The 22,398-nt window shown below is 48.8% G+C and overlaps 1 protein-coding gene across 1 annotated transcript; it reads right to left on the reverse strand.

Moving 5' to 3' along the window:
* Positions 1–3,699: 3,699 nt before the first annotated feature.
* LOC119397982 (BPTI/Kunitz domain-containing protein) lies at positions 3,700–10,254 on the reverse strand. The gene is made up of 2 exons (XM_037665262.2): positions 10,025–10,254; positions 3,700–4,115 (listed from the first exon to the last, which is right to left on the reverse strand). Exons 1-2 carry the CDS (start codon positions 10,150–10,152, stop codon positions 3,761–3,763), a joined length of 483 nt encoding a protein of 160 aa, XP_037521190.1. The 5' UTR covers positions 10,153–10,254; the 3' UTR covers positions 3,700–3,760.
* Positions 10,255–22,398: the final 12,144 nt, after the last annotated feature.

The raw sequence follows: 22,398 nt of genomic DNA on the forward strand, positions 1-22,398 counted from the left end.
GCGACTCGCTTCTGCATCCGCGACGGGCTAGTATACAAAAAGAACTACACTTCGACCGGCTCACGATATCTTCTCGTGGTTCCGAAGAGTCTCTGCGTTTCCGTCTTGCAGGCTATGCATGATGATCCAACGTCCGGTCATTTAGGCACAGCGAAAACTCTTTGCCGGCTTCAAGAAAGGTTTTACTGGCCAAAAATGCGCCAGACGACGGAACACTACGTCTCTAGTTACAACGAGTGTCAACGTCACAAGCGCCCTACAAGTGCTGCTCCAGGGCGACTACATCGTGTGCCGCCCCCTAGAACTCCATTCGAGCAAGTTGGGATCGACCTTCTTGGGCCCTTTCCGCGGTCTTCTGATGGAAATAGGTGGATAGTGGTATGCACCGATCATTTAACAAGGTACTGCGAGACAGCTGCTACACCATCGGCAACTGCACCCGATGTGTGTTTATTCATGCTCCTTTTCGTGGTTCTACGTCACGGACCCCCTAAAATTGTTATCAGTGATCGTGGGCGACAGTTCACTGCAGACGTGGTGGAAGAAATGCTTCGTGTATGCGCTTCAACATTTCGGCACTCTACACCATATCATCCCCGAACAAACGGTCTAACGGAACGAACTAACAGGACTCTCACGAACATGCTATCTATGTATGTCGCATCAGACCACAAGAACTGGGGCAGCGTTCTACCTTTCATCACTTATGCCTTTAACACCGCACAGCATGAAACCACCGGCTTCAGTCCGTTCTTTCTTCTATATGCTCGGCCGCCTCGTCATACCCTCGATACCGTCTCCCCGTTTTTCGACCATCATGATCCCTGTATATTCGAGATCGTCTGCCGTGCAGAAGAAGCCCGACGTCTTGCTTATTTGCGCACACGTGCTTCGCAAGATCGTTCGAAGGCACGTTTTGACCGTCAACGCCGACACGTGACGTATAATCGCGGAGAACTAGTGTTGCTGTGGACGCCAACTAGAAAACGCGGGTTGTGCGAAAAACTGTTGGCACACTATGCGGGACCTTATGTTGTTAAAGACCGTCTAAGCGATTTAACTTACCGCGTAGCGCGTCTCCATTCAAATGGCCGACGGTCTGCAAAGACTGAACTTGCCCATGTAGTGCGTTTGAAGCGCTTTGTTCCTCGAGAGACTATTTGACTCGCCCGGTGGGCTTCCTCTGCGCGGAGGGAAATGTTACTGCATGCGTGATTTGGGTATGAGCATCTGTGCAGTGGGAAAGAGGGAGGTTGTAGTAAAAGGGGACGTTCGGCTAGTGGAAAAGGCCTCCGGTGCGCGTTTGTTCAACACCTTCGCGTCCACCGGTACGTCGCAGCTAAATAAACCCTCTCGTAGACGTAACAATATGTTTTGCGCACGCCGTGTTTTTGTCATTCGAAGGATCACGTTCTTACTTCATTCCTGACAGGCATCAGAGAAAACTTGTTCCTTTGTTGCCTTTCTGAAAACAACATATAAATACGTTAATCAAAAGCTACACACTTTGCCTTAATGCTTCCCTTACACATTACAACATCGCCGACTCCTGCTGGCAAACGCTGAGAACGGACTCGCTGTTCCACACCGACAACGTTATTAGCATGTCGATGAACTTCGCGTTACGCAGTTTGAGCCGTTTCAACTCTATTTTGAAGTTTACGCGATTGGCTGGGAAATATCAAGTGCCGTGTTTGCTTTGGAAAGGCTAAAACATATCTGTGATTCTAAAAGGTTTACTCCGACTTGACACAAGTGTTTAGTCGGAGTAAATCTTTTAGAATCATGAACTCACCCGGCATTTGTAACATTTTTGCAAACGTATCTGTGTTGTTGTTACTGGGCGTCCAAATACGTAATGGTGACGCCACAGGAAAGGATGAGATCGACCTTGGTCTTCGGAAGGTGACGTTCGGGACACTTTTCGAACACGCACAGTTATTCAGTATTTACATAAATTGAAAGCAAAATTAACATTGTCAATACGTTGCCGCCGATAGAAGGAAGAACAGAAAGCGTGGTGCGATCATCCAGTCGTGCTCCGTGGTTGGCTGTTCTCCGCCCGAAAATCTAGCGAACCTTCCCTTGGAGGCGCGATGCTTAAGAGGCAGCGGATCTGCTGGCACCTACGTAACGCTGGCTGTTGCTGTTTTGCTAAATATAGCTAACTTTCACTTTCTTACTTCCTCTATTTCTTTCTTTTCGCTCTTCTCTCTCTTTTTTGGTGTATGCGTTTTTTGCCTGTGTTTTTTTCTGTTTCTATCTTTTTTTTCCTCTTTCTTCCTCTTTCTCGCTATTTCTATCTCTCTTTCTTTATCTTCTACTTCTTTCTCACTCTCTTTGTATTCCTCGCGTCTCTTTCTTTCTATCTCTTTCTATCGCTCACTCTTTTTTTTCTCTCTCTTTCTTTGAGTATCCCTCTTTTAATCCTTTCTTTTCTGTCTTTTACTCTCTATATTTCTTTCTCTTTATTTCTATGCTATGATTTACTCTCTGCCCTCCTCCTCACCCACACATCTCTCTTCCTCAACCACATTTCCCTTGCCTACCCCCTTGCTATACTATACCATTAAAGGCTATGCTATGTTCTCAAAGCGTGCCTGGATAGCCGAATGATTAAGCCGCTCGCCTTTGGATTGTGGGTGCGCGAGTTCAGATCTCGCTTCGCGAATAAATTTTTCATGTAGAATTTCTCGCTTACTCTACCTTTACTTTTCTCTCTCTCTCTCTCTTTTGTCTATATCTGTACTCGTTGTCTCACCCATCAGGATTATTGCATGCCGTGCCGGAGCAATTGGCGCATGTGTTTTGACAGCGAAGAAGAAGATGAAGGTGGTGACGATGAAGAAGAGGACGAAGAGAGCGCGTGCCAGTCTCGCGGAGCAGGTGCAACGCATGTGTGACATTAGCGGTTTCTAGGCAACGCGAGGTGCTCCAGGGGTTTTTGTACACGCCAAACCATTTACGGTCGGCTTAAACAGTTTCGCTGTTAAAACTCAAGCCTTTATTTCCTGTGTCTAGCCACACACCTTGTACTAATTCTTTCCTACAGGTTCTGGCCTGCAGGAATGACCCGCACGTACCACCGGAATCATCACCACCAGGCGCTATCAAGTAGAAAGAAGCACAACCAGAGGGAATATCCCTTGGTTAGGGAGAGGCTCTGCCGGTTGCGCAATACACCAAGAAGCCACAGGTAAGGCATACAAGTAAAACCCATTTCTAACGAACTTTCGCATCACCAGCAACAACCACTTTTTTTCATGCAGCACATTCCATGTTGCGCAAAAGAAGGTGCCTTTCGTCTTCGAGTGGTCATAGGTGAATGCATAAAGAGTCGTACGTTTTTTTTTTTCCGAGATCATAATGCAGCCTCGCACCACAAGGCAACTCCAGGCTGAAAATACACCGCTAATGCTGCCGGCATGGTTAGAAACCTAAGGTAGCGTAATGAGGCAGCAGAAAAAAAACATATAAGCGCTCTGGTTATACAGTTAAAGGAGGTCGCAGTAGTGGCGAGTATGAAAGAAAAGATAACAGCTATGCTGAGGCCATCGTCTTGAACCATTTTTGGATGTACACCTCAAATTTAACGCGGACTAAGTGCGAATACCTGTCAGTATATTCGCGGCTGCTGCATTTGGTGCAAGTACGGCATATGGTGCAAGTACGGCTCTGAAACAAAATACCACTCGGCTTCATTAGAAACATCCATCGAATTGAGTTCAAACGTTTTCCTTTCGGACGCGTCAATTGCGCATTAGTGCCTGGCGTGTTTGCATTTCTCCCTACAGGCGTCCATCGTGCGGAATCGGTTGGCACCATTTAAGCACAGGTGGGCTTTGTCGCCACCGGCAGCTGGCACTCTTCGGCAGCGCCTGGAGCGGGAGCCCTTCGAGACAGGATCAGCGAAGTAGGAGAACCGCAAGTGAGTGGCATTGCACTGTACGGTCTTTGGCACTCGGCAGGGACGCCGCCTGTCGCCGCATCTTCGGGCGCATTCGGACGACGTGTGAAAGACGAGTGCTCCATCGGACGGGCAGAGGCCGCGCGGGAAGTGCCAGCGGCGGCACGCCCGGCCGTCCGAGTACCACCACGTCTTCAAGACGTCTCGCCTGTGAAGAGCAAGAAGTAGGTGGATAGATGGTATCAAACATGAAAGAGCACACCGGGTTTTCGTGTACGCGTAGTCACTTTTCTGTATTTATTTACTTACTTTTCTGTCCCGTTGTATCTTACTTTTAACGTTTACTATTCACCTGCTCCGCCCATTTACTCTTATCATTGAAATGAGCAGTCTTAAAGTGTGTCCTCCGTCCTGGCATATCCTATCTTACTATGCTTCCCTATCTTATGTTGCCTTTCCTCTGACTCTCCCACTGTTTACCGCAGTTCGGGTGTCAGCGCCTACATTACAGTGTTGTCAGCAGTAATAAGTTTGCCTTCCTTTTCCTAATTGTATAAAGGTGAAGACCCAATCACTACTACACTACACATCAGCCTACCGACCATACGTGGTTGCTACAGCTGGTGATCAGAGGTGTCGCTCCTTAGCGGTGTTCTCGTTTCACCGCGGAACAATTGGCGCGGCGTACAGTTCAGTTAATCCTAATTAAATATTACAGATGAGTACATGTAATTTGCCCTACTCACATTTTGCATGCGACATGACAGTAGCGCCACTTAATTAAGCACACTGCAGCTCTCAGTTACGTATAGCTTCCACATAATTGTCCAAATGTAGCTAACGTTTACTATTCACCTGCTTCACCCATTTACTCGTACCATTGAAATGAGCAGTTTTAAAGAAGAATGTGCTGTGCGAGATGGCCGCGTTTCGCGGTTACGGCCGGCAGTAACTCCAGGGCAGATTTGGCTGTCACGCCCAGAAGCGTCGTCCAGCGTCAAGGCCCAGCACTAGAGCACTGCACGGGCCCGAGCCGGCCCGAAAGCCCGGGCCCGGCCCGGCCCGCGGGCCGGGCCGTCCGAAGCGTTTTCCGGCGGGCCCGGGCTGGGCTCGGACTTGAAAGTGCGGGCCCGGGCCGGGCCCGGGCTTGAAACCGCGGGCCTGGGCCGGGCTCGGGCTTGCGGCTGCGGGCCGGGTCGGAGTCGGACCCGCTCATTAAAAGGCGTAAGTCGGGCCTTCGAGCACACGCGAATGTTATGCATTCCATGGTCTAAGGTATACTGTGCCAAGCTGAAGTGACACGTGTGTGTGTGTGTGTGTGTATATATATATATTTTTTTTAACAGCACTAACAATGGTCCAGATCACGGTTGTTCCCATGGGAGGCATAAAGATTTCGGTCTTTTATTCGAGGTTGACACATACGATGCATTTCATTTATACTCCTTGGTATTATTCCTTGCCAAAACCACGATATGATTACGAGGCACGCCGTAGTGGCACCGGGTCAATTTCGACCACCTCGAGTTCTCTAACGTGCACCTAAAGGTAAGTATATACACGGGTGTTCTTGCATTTCGCCCCCACCAAATTGCGGCCGCCATGGCCGCGGGAATCGCACCCGCGTCCTATAGGACTTAACAGCGAAACAGCTTAACCGCTGAGCTACCACCGTGGGCAAAGCAACATTTCGATGCATGTACACACCGAATTTTCCGTCCGATCGCCCGCTACAAAGCGCACGGCTTCATTAATAATCAATATAAACAACTAATATCCTCTAGCGGGCCCGGGTCGGGCCTGGTCATGAACAAGCGCGCCCTGGATTAGTTTGGTAATGAACGCCCGGGCTTGGAATGACTAGAGTCACTGTATATGCTACCTTTAGGTAGCAGAGTTGCGCATAGGTCCGGCTAGCAACCACAGCTATGCGGTGAAGTCGCCCTTCGTTTTTGCAGGCGACATGCCTACCGTGTCGCGGATTAACCTGTCTGGCGTGTCGAAGACGGGCGATAAACATTGGCTGTCGATGGCTAGTGTTAATTCAGTTCGCTGCAGCGGCTTCGTCGAGAAATAAAAAAAATTGGCCTAAGCGGCAGCTTCTCCACAATGCATGGTTGCTAGCGGCGTTGGAAGACAGATGCGCAACTCTGCTACCTAAAGGTAGCATATACAGTGACTCTAGGAATGACGGGCCCGGGCCGGGCTCGGGCTGGGTACGGTCAAGTACACCCGGGCCCGGGCCGGGCTCGGGCTGGGTTCGGTCATGTACGCCCGGGCCCGGGCCGGGCCGGCGCATGGACCACGTGCCCGGGCTGGTCTCGGGCTTCATAAAGCGGGCAATTCGGCCCGTGCAATGCTCTACCCAGCACTGCCCACAGCACGCTGCACGCACCCACGCGAATCTCACCCTCTTCTCTTGTTATAGACCTTATGCAAAATTGCTGCCATCTGTCGGAGGTTTCACGAAACTACTGATTTGGCGCCATGTTGGAGGCTTGTGTCCGAATCGTATTGTTGTCGCTGCTATAACTTCTTGCTTGTATCTGCTTTGATAGTGGGCAACCTGTGCATAAAAACGTCAGACGAGTGTGTAACGGCATGTAAGCGTTACCGGTATTTCCTAGTTATTACGTTGACAGTTATTACGTGTAAAGAATCGCCTCACAATGAGAAGAAGTACAAGTTTGTCACCAAGTCCATGTAGGCCTGCCGTCGTTAAGAATGAAGCTTTGCTCTAGCTTATAAATTTTATCAGTCTGCTTTCAATGCAACGAACAAAGCGTTGTTAGCTGTCCGAATACCATGCGTGTAGTGTATGATGGTTGGGGGGAGGCTTTGGCGCGCGACACGGCTAGGCAGAGCGATGACGGTAAGAAAGTGCTGTTGACCCATTTCAAAGTGGGAATGTGCTGGTAAATAACACGATACGCCAAGAATATTCGCGTTCACTTCGACAGTTTCGGGGCCCACTGGCGCCTTACAATTTCAACCCGTTTCCGCAAGGCAATTTTGCGTCGCCGACTGAACGCTTTCGAACCCACTTCAGCGCGTAACCAACGGTAACGCACCCATGGTCGAGTGTTACACATTTGCCGGAACAACATTATTTTTTTTAATTTGATACGAAAAGTGTCACACACAAACATCTGTTAACATTTCATAGCACACAGAGGTGGATACAGGATTTTCCGAAGGGGGTCATCTGCTGGGAGAGCTTGATATAATATATATATGTGCTTTTCTTGGGGTACTTATAAATAAAAAAAGTAATGGGGGGGGGGGGTCAGTCCATCCAGGCCGCCCCTCTGAATTTGTTAGTGATAACACATTAAATGCTCGAAAAATACGCATAGTGAAGCTATACGCGCGAAGCATCTTACCAAATGCTACCATGTTAAACTCCACAATCGAAAACCAGCTACAAACAACACGCTCCAGCACAATCAGTCCGTTCGCTGAGAATCGATGACGCACTCGTTAGACAAGTCTAATATGTAATTGTTATCGCAGTAGAATAAACAAAGTAAAGTCAACAGCAGCGCAGGCATGCGCGAGTAGCCGCGATGCAGCTTTGAAGCTCGTACACGAAGCCGAGGTTTGTCTGTGCCTGCAAGCACGCGGCGCGTAAACTGTCTGGTTCCGGCATGACACGAAAAAAAAAGTCACAGTTTCGCCGCAAGGGCGAAGCAATGAATGCGATAGCAAGAAACTAATGCTATACGAAGTGAGGCTCGCCAATGGATACTCTCAGTTTGAACAGCGCTCCTGTTGCAAAGCGTGCTTCAAGTGTCGAGCTGTGACACTTGATAGCTTGCGCTCATCTTCTGCTTGTTCGTTTAGCGGCCGTCCCTTGAGCTCGAGTGTCTTTCGTACGCTCCGTAACGTGAGCGCGGACATCACGGTGAAAGCGTGAAACATCCCTCTTCCCATCAGCACGAGAAAACCGCGCGAGCAGACAGTGGAAGGGCAAGGTTCTCCCTGCGCAAGTATAAGAAGAAGCGAGCGAGCTCGCCGACGACTTTTAAATGAGCCCGTCGCGCCCCTAGCGCCATCTCGCTGGTAATGAAGAAACGCTTATAAGCGCAGCCGTCTCTGAGTCCGTCCAGCGGTAAAGGGTGTGTATATAACGCTCGCCGTTAGCTACGTGGAGGATCTGCGTTTCGTGGCCTAGTGGTTAGCGCCACTCGCTGTGGAGCAAGAGGTCCCTAGTTCGATTCCGCGCTTCGGAAGCATTTTTCTGAATTATTTTTCTTTGGGGCTTTTATATATATATACATACTTATACATATAGGTGCATGACGGCGACGGCGACGGCAAAATTCAGCCGAGACTGTCCATATAATTGCTATCGCAATAAAAGTGTTTTCTGATGAGTGCCAATGCTGTCGCATACCGCATCTATTAAGAACGGCGAACGTAAGCACGGCGTTAGTCGTGAGCGGTAGCCGGAGCAACGGAACGATCAGCCGCTTCTGGTCGGCCGCAAGGTAATCTAATAACACGCAGGTTAGTTTCTTATAAACCTTTTTTCAGCACCCCAATTTCCTCAATCTGAGCAACACGGCACGCGAAAATATGTCGGCATTGCCGTTCCTATCAACCGCCACGCGTCGATACGTACGCTCTGTGTGTGCACATGCGGGGCACGCTTAGCCTTCAACATGGCGGAAATGCACACGGCGGCCGCTAGATGGCAGCAGATTTTGCATAAGGTCTATTAGATGCGAAATATCTTATGGCGGAGTTCAATCCGGTGGTGGCGGTGGTGGTGGTGGTGGTGTGCGGCGTGACCACCCTTACTGCGCATGCGCATACCCTCTGCTACTCCCCTTCTCCCCTACCCCTCCCCCTCTCCCCTTTCCCTCTCCCCTTTCCCTCTCCCTCCCCCTTTCCGCTCTTCCTCTGAAGCGCGGGCTAGACATGCCGAAATTCTCTCCTGCGCAACGCCGCGATGAGCACCAGCGCATGCGCGTCCCCTCCCCCTCTCTCTCCTCTCCTACGCTGCCCCCCTCTCGCACGCCTGCCGACCGCGTTCCCCGCTCGCTCTGTGAGAATTAACGGCCAAGCTAGATAGAAGACACGACGCGCGTAGCGTTCCTCTTCGCGTTCCACGACGCGAGGTCGGTCGCATGCCCAAAGAACGCCAACGGAACGCGATCGTGCAAGTGCTCCGGCTTCGCATCGCCTCATGGTCCCCTTTAGCGAGAAATGGTGTAATTTTTCTCCACAGCCTCCCCCCAGTGGTCATCCCCACATTGTGTTCACCAAATAATCAACAGAAGGCGATATAAGATATTGTATGTTTTCTTAACAACTGGCATGAAGATGACCTTGGACACTTTCTTTTTTTTTTGGAATGCGCGGCTGACGCGAGGGCGCGCGCGGGTACGTGGCGGCTCCCCGCGGTGACCACGGTAAATATTGCGCTCAAAATATCCAAATAAGCGAATGGCGTGGAACTTGAGTATATGACTCCGTGATTTTGAGTATATAGCATTATTTGTCGAGAGAAGATGGAGCGATCTTTAGCGGAGTTTGATAATTAATTGTAAATTCCAGGCCGCGTGCTGCGCTACATTGTTTGGCTCGCGCGTTCGCGGGACCCTCGACTACCTATCGGCAGCGTTTTCTGGCCATGCTCAAAAAGTGTTGCAGGGCCTCTTTAATGCAGCTCCACTACCTTAATATCTGAGGAAGTGCGTAGCTCGAGCAAACCAGCAGTTCCCTTGGCGCTTGCCACCGTCTCGCCAATCGCGCTTTGGCCGAGGCGGTGGCGCCCTCTCTTGCGCGGCGCGAGTATCAGTCGCATGTTTCAGATACGTTGTTCGTGACATTAGGCAAATTATAGCAATTAATTCTTGGCTATTTCTGTAGTTTATATTATTTAAGGCGTTGTTAGTTTATTTTGCAATATGTTTTGAGCATTGTTAGTCTTGGTTTAGGCCTGTATTATCGTCCACTGCGTGTCCATGCGACTTGAGGCGATGGATGGACGACAAGCCGGGCCACTAAAGTGCTACGCAGGAAGGTCAACATTCCTGTAGAAAATCTTGTGACGCGTCTCTGTTTCTGACACGTAGGAAGTCTGTAGTTGTCATTTTCTGCCTCGCTCACCTCTGGCATTCCTCGAATATGGCTCTCTGGTAGCATTCCGGAGCCGCACCATTGCCGCCGTCGATGCACTTTCGTCGACAGGTCGTCATCGAAGAGAAGCGGTTTCGACCCCGAGCGCAAAGACCCATTCGGTCAACGGTGATGGCCACGCAAGCGTTCACTGAGCCACTGTGGTAAAACTCGGAACTCCCAGCGTGGCACAGCGCGAATAGTGCACTTCCGCATGCTGGCTGCATCTGTAGAATAAGAAAATGGTTCAGTACACATGGTAATAACAGAAATGAACAAACTCACAGGGTTCCTTGTGCATTCTCCTAAGAGAACTCCAAGGCGAAAGCCATCTTCTTTTTCTTAGTCGGTGTATTGAACCTGCCATGTCCCCACCCCCACCCCCCAAAGTTCTTGGCGCCTATAGTCTCGACAGGCCCCGCCCAGATGATAAAGGGTGGCAGCCCATAGCATCCGCCTCTAAACAAATAGCCTCATTCATGCATTCGACAAAGTTCTCTAAAGGCGGTGTCAACTGCGGTCCGACTCATGACGTCAGTCTGGACTGTGCGGCCATTGGGGGCAGGCTTGTGTGCACCCACCTTTCAGGACGAAATGCCGCAGACTTCTAAATTTGTATCCGACTATAAAGTAGTCTTGCACTACCTCGAAGATCGGAGGCATTGCAAGCCTTCTGCCCTCACATGGTTCTGAACTGCCTCGGCGATCGACCCACCTTTTGCCAAGCGACGTTGCCATGTTAGACGTCCCCGCCACGGTGGTCTAGTGGTTATGGCGGTCGACTGCTGACCCGAAGGTCGCGGGATCGAATCCCGGCCGCGGCGGCTGCATTTTCGATGGAGGCGAAAATGTTTGAGGTCCGCGTACTTAGATTTAGCTGCACGTTAAAGAACCCCAGGTGGTCGAAATTTCCGGAGCCCTCCACTACGGCGTCCCTCATAATCATATCGTGGTTTTGGGACGTTAAACCCCGGATATTATTATTATGTTAGACTTCACGTTACGTGATGTCATAGTGACGTCATACAGATATGTGACGTATTTATGACGTCATTGGTGACATCTTCACGTGATTATTTTTTGCGTCGCTCGTGTTGGCGCTGACTGCGCCGACGCCGACGGTGAACTTTAGCGTTTCATGAGGCATCTAAGGCTTTCGCCTTAATATATCTATTGGCTTCTCTCTCGCTGGTGGACGGATGGATGACAATGAACTGTGAGCCACCGAACTAAATGTTTATTGCGGCTTTATTCCTTGACTACCGGAATTAAATATACTGTCCTAAAGAATGAAAAAAAAAGAAACGTGCAATACAAATCCTAACTTCTTGCGTTTGGGGAGCAGTAAACAATTTTTACGCTGTTTAGTTTTCGTTCATTCTCCCTACATTTCCGCCATTCATCCGCTTGTTACTGATCTCTATCGGCTATCTCTGACATATTCACCTTGGCGGTGCTATCCCTAAGAGCAAGGGCTAACGCACTAACCGCCGTCGCCTTGCACTAAAGCATGTTCCAACGAAACATACGTAACACGGTAAAGTAGCGCCATCTCTGATGTGCACGTTGCTCATTTCGAACGTAGACGACGTAGAGTCTTGCTGCACCTGGTGAAAAACACTATCATATTAAAAAGCGCGTCGCAGCAATATGAAGTCTGAAAATTTGAGCACATCATCGCATTTGAATTTTCAGAAAGCAGCGCATAATTTGCAGCTAAATCGATTGGCGCTATCTGCCGGGCGCCGGCATTTTACCTTTCGCTACACGGCCGCACTGAGTTGTGCCACTTATCTCCACCGCTTCGGGCCAGAGAACATAAGACAGCCGGTCTGACCGTTGCAAGGTGACACTTCTGACGTCTGCTTAATGCACCCTAATCGATATACTTTTGTTCTGCCGAGTCACCCCACCGAATCAAAATGAACGTCTATTTGCATTTGATAACAAAACAAAAAACCGTAACAAAGCGAATTGTTTGGATTTTCTTTCGCAGAAATCGAAGCGTACCTACATATCTGCGTCGCACAAAAGACGAAGTAGCATGCGTTGTCTCGAAAGATATCCGGAGAGGGCTTGTAATCTTGCTGTGCTCTCTACGCTTACTTACTTTCAGAGAAATGACAGCACGAAAACCGCTTCGGTCCCTGGAGCGGCCGTACACCCTCAAACCAGAGTTTTGTTGAGTTAAGCCAGATCGGATCCGAAAGAGCTGCTAGCCTTACTTTGTATAACATTACACTATGTTGCTGGCATTCACAGCATCACCCTTCCCTACTCGCTTCCTTGTGGCGCTAAGCCGTACTGCCGTAAGGGCTGCTGAAGATATGGCCACCGTTCTACTCCTTAAGGTAACCACTCTACCCTCCCCCTGCCTTCCTTGAGATAAGCTGTCGCATGTTCACGAAACGAGATGACATGCTTTAAACGACGCGTGCTGTGCTAAAGCAGCGCCAATACCATATGCACAATTATGCGAAATGTGTTCTCACCAATGTGCGTAAGCTAGACCGAGAAGGTTCATCCGGCTTCTTGACCACATCACCGGTAGCTGACGCCGCGTCTTCTTTGTCCAACAGAGTCGTCGCAGGGGCGTCACTTCTTTCGTCGCTGCCGGTGACTTCGTTGGGGTCATTTTCGCCTTCTTCCAGCCTAGCGGGTGCGCTGTCACCCTTGTTCCGATCGGGATAATCCGTATCAAGGTCGTCCTTCGGCAACGGCAGCAGGAAATCGCTGCCATGATTTCCCGCGGAGTCTTCACGATGGTATCCGGCCGCCGCGGGAACACCTTCATTGCGTGGCAGGTCTCCCACCAGCCCCACGAGAACCAGCAGCAAAACGAGAGCTGTGGCTGTGGCGACCCAAGCTACAACGGCGTTCTTTCCGGTACCGAAGCACTCCGTGGTCCACCTGCAATGGCATTCCCTTGTGGTGGCTTTAACACAAACAAGAAATAATGCTCCACTATTCAGTGGAGAACAACTAAGACGCGTCTTGCAGCACTTGAGGAGCAAACAACTAGACTAGTGGGCTCTGCAGAGCACTCCCAGCGTTACACTCTGCTGAGGCAGGGGGGAGTTAGGGAGGAAGGGAGGGAGGAGACGGCGTGGTAAGCATTCCCCCTACTTAAATAAGGGGGGCGGCAAGTCTGTCGCATAGCTCTACTCAATCGCGTCCTGTTTATCACTGCGTAAAGTACGCGCTTACGGCTTTGCACGTTTTTGACGATAATCGCGGCCGCTGGATCTTGATGTTGTTATACTAAACACTTTACTTTCCACCTACCCTCGGAAAGCCGGCGACTAAAGGGTCGTTGTGAGAGGCACGTCATCGCGTCGTTTTCATTTTTGCGCCCATTTCGAAGCTAACTATATTTCGGACTCTGCCACTGGGAGGGTGGAGGGGACCGCTGTGATAAATCTTCGCCGATCCCCCCTACCTTCTAAATAAAAACCCTGTGCACGTTTATAATAGCAACCTATGTTGGATAGCACATTTGGTGATCATAAGCCCTGTTCTTATGAGTCAGCCATAATAGCTAAAAAAGATTAACTGCCTAGACTTGCTTTCTTGTGTTATTCGTAAGCTGCTGTGTAATACACTAATCCAAATTTGGCGACGCGTGCACTGTACACCAATTCTTGAGATTATTACAACAACCAATTTATCTCATGATTGCATGTGGTTTAATAGTGAGGATATAATTCATAAGCCATGAAAGCTATTACCAAGAGCTGCACATATCCAATGACACATACCCAGCGACAATTCATACGTCACTCATACAAAATGGGATAAACCTTGGGTTACATAGCGAGAGTCACGTCAAGCGGCGCTAAATGTGACGTTGCACTTATACTGATGAAAGTTAGCGTAAAATGGCAGCAGTTATAGATTCGGACGTAGGAGGAGAGTGAAGAATGCATCTAATATGACACGCAAGCTAATAAACATAAAAGTAATGCTTGCGCTGCTTATTCAGACTATTACAATGTTCCAATTTGACAAGCACGGAATTTACCTCAGACGACAGCGTCAGTAGCAATGACACGTGTAGCGCTAAAGACACCGTGGGTGGGAAAGATGGTGCTACGGAGCTTTTATTTTTCACACCAGCGTCACCGAACTTCGGCTACTAGAGAAAACAAGGAAATGAAGTGACATCCCACATGCAGAGACCTGCGCTACATCGTTCGTCCAATTGTTGCACGCCGATGTTTGCCGCCCTCATGTTTAGCGATGTTCAAATTCCTTAATATGAGCGTCAACGCGTTCCAATCATGCATACGCACTTTCAAAGCTTCAAGCATCGGAAACTGTTCCCGTGTGTTAAACAATCCGAGTTGTCACGATGAATGTGCATCGCGACCCTCCAATTTCTTTCCACCGTCTGTTGGGTTATGTATTATGACGCTACTGTCAACAGCGGAAAACTTCAGTGCAAGATGGCTGTAGGCTAACCTAGACCAGCTGTTGCCGTCGTCCGTAGGAAGCTCCCGTTCACGACCAATTTCGCGCAGCGCCCAGTCTGTGCGCTGACTGCTGCTGCTGTCGGCGCCGCCACCAATGCCCGCCAGCGAATGGCGATGCACGAAGTAATGCCTGATGTCGTCCGGTATCCAGTACGGCGCCGCGCTGCTGCACTCGAATGATCCACCGTCATCCGGAGTGGACGTAGAGTTACCCGTCAGGAAGCGCAACGGCTTGCCCGCCGTGGTTGACGGGCAATGAGTGCTCGGTTGGCGACTAGAAGCTGGGCGTCCATTGTCTTCTGCAACCGACGGCAGTGGGCTTCCTGAAATGAAGGATTACGAGTATGGAATACTGAATCAACGCGCACTGTCGAGGCTGGTGCGAAATCAGTGTTTTTTTCCTTATTTCAGACAAGAATGCCCTTTCAAATGCGGGAGCATTTCTTTGGATACCCCTCTTACTTTGGCTTGCCTGCCTGTGTGACCTTAGTAGGTGGACCGCATGAAAATAATGAAGCAGAAGGAGCTCGATGTGGGCGAGTTGGTAAAGCATACGGGTAAATTTAACGTTGCGCAACGTACACGAGGACTAGAAAGGAACACTTAAACAGACAAGCGCAAACTAAGCGCAAACTATAGATAGTTTCAGATAGTTTGCGCTTGTCTGTTTAAGTGTTCCTTTCTAGTCCTCGTGTACGTTGCGCAACGTTAAATTTACCAGAAAATAATGAAGGAAATCCAGCCCTCATGGCGAACAGAACCCAGGCCCACTCACTTATTGTGTTCTGAACCCGGGTTCATATCAGTTGAAACATGGCTAAGTATAAATGTATTCCTCTAGTACAACATTCGGGTCTGAAAAAAAGAAAGATGGAAAGGAGAATGAGATAGTACTCTGGCCCCGTTAAGCACACCTTGCCGACAAGTGAGAAATTACAGTAAATACTACCCGTGTTCATTCCATAAAAGCTGCAATTATTTGTATGTCCACCATTTGCACTTACTTTACATTGATGGCCAAACAGTCACATAACACTGATGGAGTACTGACATTAGCCCCTCTTGTAAGGCATTGCGATCAAAGCAACAATGAAAGCTAATTACGACGCGGCAAGTCTGGGAGTACATCCGTTTACACTTGTTTTGTAAACACTGTAAAGAACACTTTAAAACTTCCGCGACCATGTTAAGGGCGTACTTCGGCAGCTTTCGGAAGTCACATGATTTCGTTAGAAAGTATCTTCGTATACGCACGTATACTGCTTCGAAAAATTGATATAATACGGCGAAGCTGTATTGTATCAGTTGTTCCGATTGGCGAACAGAGCGAGGCTGTAGTTGGCGCGATAACATGCCAGTGACGTATAAAGATATGTCACGGCCGTGGTTTCGTCTTTTTTTTTTATTGATATGATATATAAGGAGGTGTTGGCGCAAAATTCTATGGAGGCTACGTTGTGTCGAAAAATGCAACCCATTTAAAGTATTTTGCACTTTACTATAAAATACCAACTGTCCGTCTGTACGGACAGTTGGTTTTTTTTTTTAGTTTAAAAAAATTCACCGACGATCACGATACTTCCTAATGTGAATTCTGAGCTCAGCTTCTTGTTGGGGCGGAAGTTTTGGCTATCCGCAGTTGTAGCAATGTAACATTCGTTACATATTGTCAGAGAAACTACCAGCGCTCGTGCTACGCACACCACTCTGTATTTAAGGCGTTTCGAAACAAGCGAAACGCCGACAGCCCGGTTACGACAAGCGAGCCAGCCGCAGTGCACGTGCCAGCCCTGCATGCGCACGAGCTTTGACCGAGGGGCCAGCGCCCGTGACGGAGGAAGAAATCGAGGTTAGAGGCCAGTGGCTCGTGATAAGGACAGACTCCGCGTTCGCTCTCTTTGGTCCTCGTTCGCTCTACCGGTTACGCCGCCGACGCCAACGGTGACGCCGCTCAACGCAGGAACGGGCGCCTAAGCGCTGCGCTCTAAAAAGTCAATTATGTACAATGTATTCAAGTACTCCATGAAGCGTTCAATGAACGTGCGAACGTAAATCTCGCTGACGTACAAACTCCAAGCAGACCTCCGACATGAAGACGATAAGGCGTGGCGTGAGAAAAATATAACAACATTTGCTTAGAACCGCCTAAATAACCAGTTCTTTAATGTAATTAGTCATGAGCACCGCAGTTTTTACTTTACAATCGTTAACAACGACATCTATACACAAAATTTTCGTCCTTTGATAGACATGAAGAAACGACACTCACTAATGAAACACAAAGAATTTTGTCGACAGATGAGTAGGGCCTAATATGCTACTCTGCATCGTTCTTGCTCCGCATAGCGAAACGGTCAGGAACAGAAACAGCCCTATGGCCAGGAAAGGAAAGAAAGGATAAGAAGAAAACACACGGTCGGGGTGTTTACGAGTGATATAATTGTGAACGCCGTGAAATGGGCAGCTTTGGAGCCGACCGTCTAAGGAGCTTTCGTTTGTTCCTTCACCGTTGTTGCCGAGCATACCATCGCACGCCTGCCTATAGACCATCCGTTGAAATATGAAAGTTACCTTACTGTATTGTTGCTCCAAGAATTTACCTGGTTTCGCCGTGGTGCCTGCCAGGCTTCGCTCCGTGGCTGTGAATGCTCCCTGCTGTGGATGCGGCGCCCGCAAACCAGATCGCATAGCCCTCAGCAACTTGCTATCGTATGGCTGAAAGAAATAGGCCTGAGGCAAAGGCATATTCGCGTCTTTTTCACTTCTTGATCGCTGAACGTGAAGAGAACGGACTTCTCCTTCGACTGGCTGGGATTGCACGAACGTCGAATGGTGCAACCCACTACGTTTAATATGGCGATCGCATTACAGAAAAGGAAGACTGTCCAAAAAGTTACACCATTTCCCGCTAAAAGGGACCATGAGGCGATGCGAAGCCGGAGCACTTGCACGATCGCGTTCCGTTGGCATTCGTTGGGCATGCTACCGACCTCGGGCATGCTACCGACCTCGCGTCGTGGAACGCGAAGAGGAACGCTACGCGTGTCGTGTCTTCCCTCTAGCCTGGCCGTTAATTCTCACAGGGCGAGCGGACAACGTGGTCGACCAACGCCACCTAGACAAACTTGAAGTTTGTCTAGGTGGCGTTGGGTCGACAGGCGCGCAAGAGGGGGCAACGTAGGAGAGGAGAGAGAGAGGGAGGGGACGCGCATGCGCGGGCGCTCATCGCGGCGTTGCGCAGGAGAGAATTTCGGCATGTCTGGCCCGCGTTTCGGAGGAAGAGTGGAGAGGGGGAGGGGAGAGAGGACGTGTAGAGGGGGAGGGAAGAGGGTGAGTGGAGAGAGGGAAGGGGAGGGGGAATGGAGAGAGGCAGTGGAGAGAAGGTGTGTGGAGAGGGTATGCGCATGCGCAGTAATGGTGGTCACGCCGCACACCACCACCACCACCGGTTTGAACTCCGCTATAAGCTGCTTCGCATCTAAATATTTGCTTGTAAAACTAAACCTCTGGCTCTGTTCGAGAGAGAAGCTCTACGCTTGTGTCTGCAGCTCCTTCGGTTTGCAGCTAATAATGTTATTTATCAGGAAGCGCGCCTGCCAACGTTGCTGTGGAGATTCCGCATACTAAAGGTACAAACATTTGGTTCGTAACCATAGGCGTGCGCAGGGTTCCCCTTCAGGGGGGGGAGGGTTTGTCGCAGCGCCCCCCCTCCCAGTTATGTCAATGTATGGCGCTGACATTGCGCACCCCCCCTCCTCCCCGAGTCGCAGCGCCCGCGCTTCTCTATTATGTCAATGTGTGGGGCTGACTTTGCGCCCCCCCTTCTTAGGTGAATAGGGGGGCCGGCCGCCCCCCCTGCCCCCCCCCCCCCCTCTGTGCGCACGCCTATGTTGGTAACAACTTTATTGACAGTCCTGCAGAGCTTTCGCCAACCGGGCCTTAAGTCTCCCACGTGGGGACGTTGAGGCCTTGCCTCACCGCCGCCTCGCGGGCCTGCTGGACAGCCCAAAGCTGGTCGCCGAGGCTGGCGCTGCGCAAGGCAGCGGCCCAACGCGGCAGTAGGGTTCCGGAGTTAGCACTTTTCGGGTTTTGGTAACAGTCCCAGAGCATGTGAGTTAATGTGGGGACCTGAGTGTGGCAGACCTTGCATAAATTTCTTGGGTATATACTCGGGTAGAGTCTGTTACACTGCGCGGGGTTGGGGTACGTGCGCGTCTGCAAAAGTTCTAAAATTTTATAACTCACCGGTAAGAACTGAATATGTCTTTATCAGTGACCCAGACTTCTTCTTTCTCGCTCATTGGCCACGGTTTCACACCCCCCATATAACTTTTGTACAAAAGAAACTGGAAACTATAAATGTGAACGTTAGGGATAAATTGTAACTAATGGCTCTAACCGGAATATTAGGACAGAAAATGATGAGAATTTTCGTCCAAATTCCAAGTTTCAATATCGCAAATTCTTAAACAACTGGTTACACGATTACCTTGTACATCCACGAACAGATAACAAAGCAGCCACAGATGCTTCCGTGAATGATGAAAGGGCAGGCGTAGGAATTGTCTCACAGTCGCTCGGATGGTCATTCGCCGTGAGGCTGCGAGATTTCACTCCTGTCTTCGAAGCTGAGCTCATGGCTGTTATCATGGCGTTGCGAAAACTCCCGACAGGTGAGAACAGTGCGGTCATACTAACAGATTCCGTTTCTGTATGCACAGCTCTTACAGCTTCAAAATACCTCCCCAGCCCTAGAAACGTTACGCTCTTTAGTTCCGCCTGAGCTGAAGTACCTAAACTTATTGTGGGTTCCAGGTCACTGCGGATTAAAATTAAATGAAATGGCCGATTCCTTAGCGCGAGCATGCCTGGATGGCCCAATTATTAACGTACTTTCAGTAGCAGAATATATAGCAGCAACCAGATATAGAAAACTAGCAATCCGCACAGATAGGGTGGAATCAACAACAACGTGGACGAAACAACAGCACCTAAGATTCCCATGAAAGTCTCAATGGAGTCAATCTCGACAAACAGAAATTGCGATCACCAGATTTCCATGCTGTGTCCCCCCATTAAACCCATAGTTACACAGGGCTGGTCTGACGATATCACCCGTCTGTCAATTCTGCGAGGAAATAGAAAATATTGAACATTATTTCTTGTCGTGCCGCAGATATTCAATTATTAGGAAAAGACTTCTCATCACTGCACTTTCAAAGATAGGCTTAGACTTAAGTGCAGAAATTTTACTAAGCTTCGGTCCCTCCGGTTTAGCATATTGCCTCAGGCATGCTTTCAATGCCCTGTGTAACTTCATCCAAGCTAACAAACGAACACCATTTTGATCTTGACTTCAAGAAATATTCGTAAAGCAAATAAAAGTGCGTTCAAATCTGACAAATTTATTCAAACTTTTTCTGATGAGAATAATACGGCAATCTAATTACTAGCGAAATCACACGGTAGTTGCAGTACTTATTTGATATATTACCTAATATTACCTTTTTATTTATTTTTTATGATTCAACGTTGTTAGAAATACCTTCTAACTTTTAAACTACGATTCCTTGGTCATTCCCCCAGAGTGGGTATGTGCCATAGTGTTGAAGGAAAAACAAACAAAATTTGCTAATGGTTAACAAAGAAAAAGAACAAGTGCTGTGGCTTCACAAATCAATAAGTCAGTAAACAAGAAGTAAAAAAAGACTGAGGAAAGAGCGGTGCTAGTGGCGTTCCATCCTCCTCATTCTCACTTCCCTTTCCCACCTCCTTGTTATGCAGTACTACACAGGGGCGTAGCCAGATATTTTTTTTTCGTGGGGGGGGGGGGGGGGGTTAACGATACTTCGTGTATGTTCATGCGTGCGTTTGTATGTTTGCGTGTAACACGCAAGCAAAATTGAAAACATTTGGCGGGGGGGGTTTGAACCCCCCCCCCCAACTCCCCCTTTGGCTACGCCCCTTCTACTATACAAAGCTATGATATGCTCTGCTAGCGTGCCTGGACAGCTGAGTTGTCACAATGCTCGCCTTCGAATCGCGGGTACGAGGGTTCGCATCCCACCTCGCCAAGAATTTCTCTCTTTCTCTGTCTATGTAACTTTCTTTCTCTCTCTCTGCACTCGTTCTCTCGGCCATCAGAGTTGTTGCATCACACGCCAGTCAAATCGTCACAAGTGTTCTGGGAGCGAAGCAGAAGATGCAGAAGAGGAAGAAGAGGAAGAAGAGAACGCGTGCAGGCTCACGATGATGATAATTCTGGTGGCGACTAACGGGACTTCGAGTTTAGACGGCTCCGCGGTTAAATTTTGCTGAAAGCCAGCGGAATGTTGCTTCTTCTCACTTTCTTTCTCTAGGTACTCCCTCTCACTCCTAAATTGGGCATACAATCCCAATAGTACAGTTGGTAGTAGCGTAAGCGTTAACATACACTCGTAATATCGCGTAACAAACGCGTGAGCAAGAATTTCTAGGGCACCCTGTAACATTTACTATGGTCGATGCTTGGGCTAGTTGGTTCATGGTTAAACTTGGCTGTTGTCGTGCCTTCTTCGTCTTGTGTCCTGTCTCAATTTTGCGCTGTTTTTTGCCAAGTTTAACCCTGTAACACCAACCCACGAAACCTCTATAAAACGTTTTATAGAGGTTTATAAAGGTTTTAAACGTTTTAAAGACGTTTAATAGAGCTTTTGTGTTTCATGGGAAGTGATCTCCTAGGAAGTGTATATATATATATATATATATATATATATATATATATATATATATATATATATATATATATAGGAGAGAAGTGTTAATTTCAAGGGTTCGTTTTCTTTGTTATACACAATAATAATGAGAACTAACAGACAATAATGCCAAGGAAAGTATAGGGGATGTTTTTAGTAATAAATGTAAGGTAATTGTGAAGAAAGAAAAGTGGACGAAAAGATGGCTTGCCGCGGGCAGGGACCGAACCTGCGACCTTCGAATAACGCGTCCGATGCTCTACCAACTGAGCTACCGCGGCGGCCATCCCCCCGTCCACTTTATAGGGTATATGTGTGCATTTTAAACGTGGGAGCATCAGTCAGCGCCGCCAGTAGCCATGACGGCGAGTGTGGAACACTCTTTTTTCTGCCTGTTGGCGTCACGTAGCGCCTGAACTATCTTTTCGTCCACTTTTCTTTCTTCACAATTACCTTACATTTATTACTAAAAACATCCCCTATACTTTCCTTGGCATTATTGTCTGTCAGTTCTCATATATATATATATATATATATATATATATATATTGTAGTGAAGTAACACAGAGACAGCACCCGTTCCTGCGCCAGCTGTTCTACATTCTGCATCTTCTTCCTCGCTGTCCAGCCCGTGCCCCGCATCTGCCGTTTCGGCTTGTCCCACAGCTCTTCACCGATGTTGTAAGCAGGAGCAGGTCTACGGCGGCTGTCGTAGTAGCGCTTTTGATTTTCTTGTGCTTGGGTGGCTTCCTTGATTGCCGTAGTTCTCTTCTTACAGACCGATTTGTGATCGTCGGAGCGTGTGACTATAATGGGAGCATCTAGACTGAGGACCGCTTTCAGCTGTGGCAGTTTTCCGTACACAATTTCATACGGCGTTTCCCCAGTAGACGTCTGCAGTGCCGCGGTAACCGCAAAAAGCGCTGGCGGGAGGTGGACGTCCCAGTCGGCCTGTCCCTTTTTCTCCACTCTCGTATATGGATCGAGTCGTGCCTGGATGCTCTGGTTGGTTGGCTCCGTAAGGCTGTTTGCCTGGGGATGAAACGCGGATGCGTAGTGGTGCTGTACACCTGCCGTGCAAAGGTACTTTTTCACAGGACATAAAGTCTCCCTTCATTGGAGGGGGAGCCCTCATAAAGCGGCAATATATATATATATA

Source organism: Rhipicephalus sanguineus, chromosome 6, assembly GCF_013339695.2.
Source record: "Rhipicephalus sanguineus isolate Rsan-2018 chromosome 6, BIME_Rsan_1.4, whole genome shotgun sequence".
NCBI classification, from domain to species: Eukaryota; Metazoa; Arthropoda; class Arachnida; order Ixodida; family Ixodidae; genus Rhipicephalus; species Rhipicephalus sanguineus.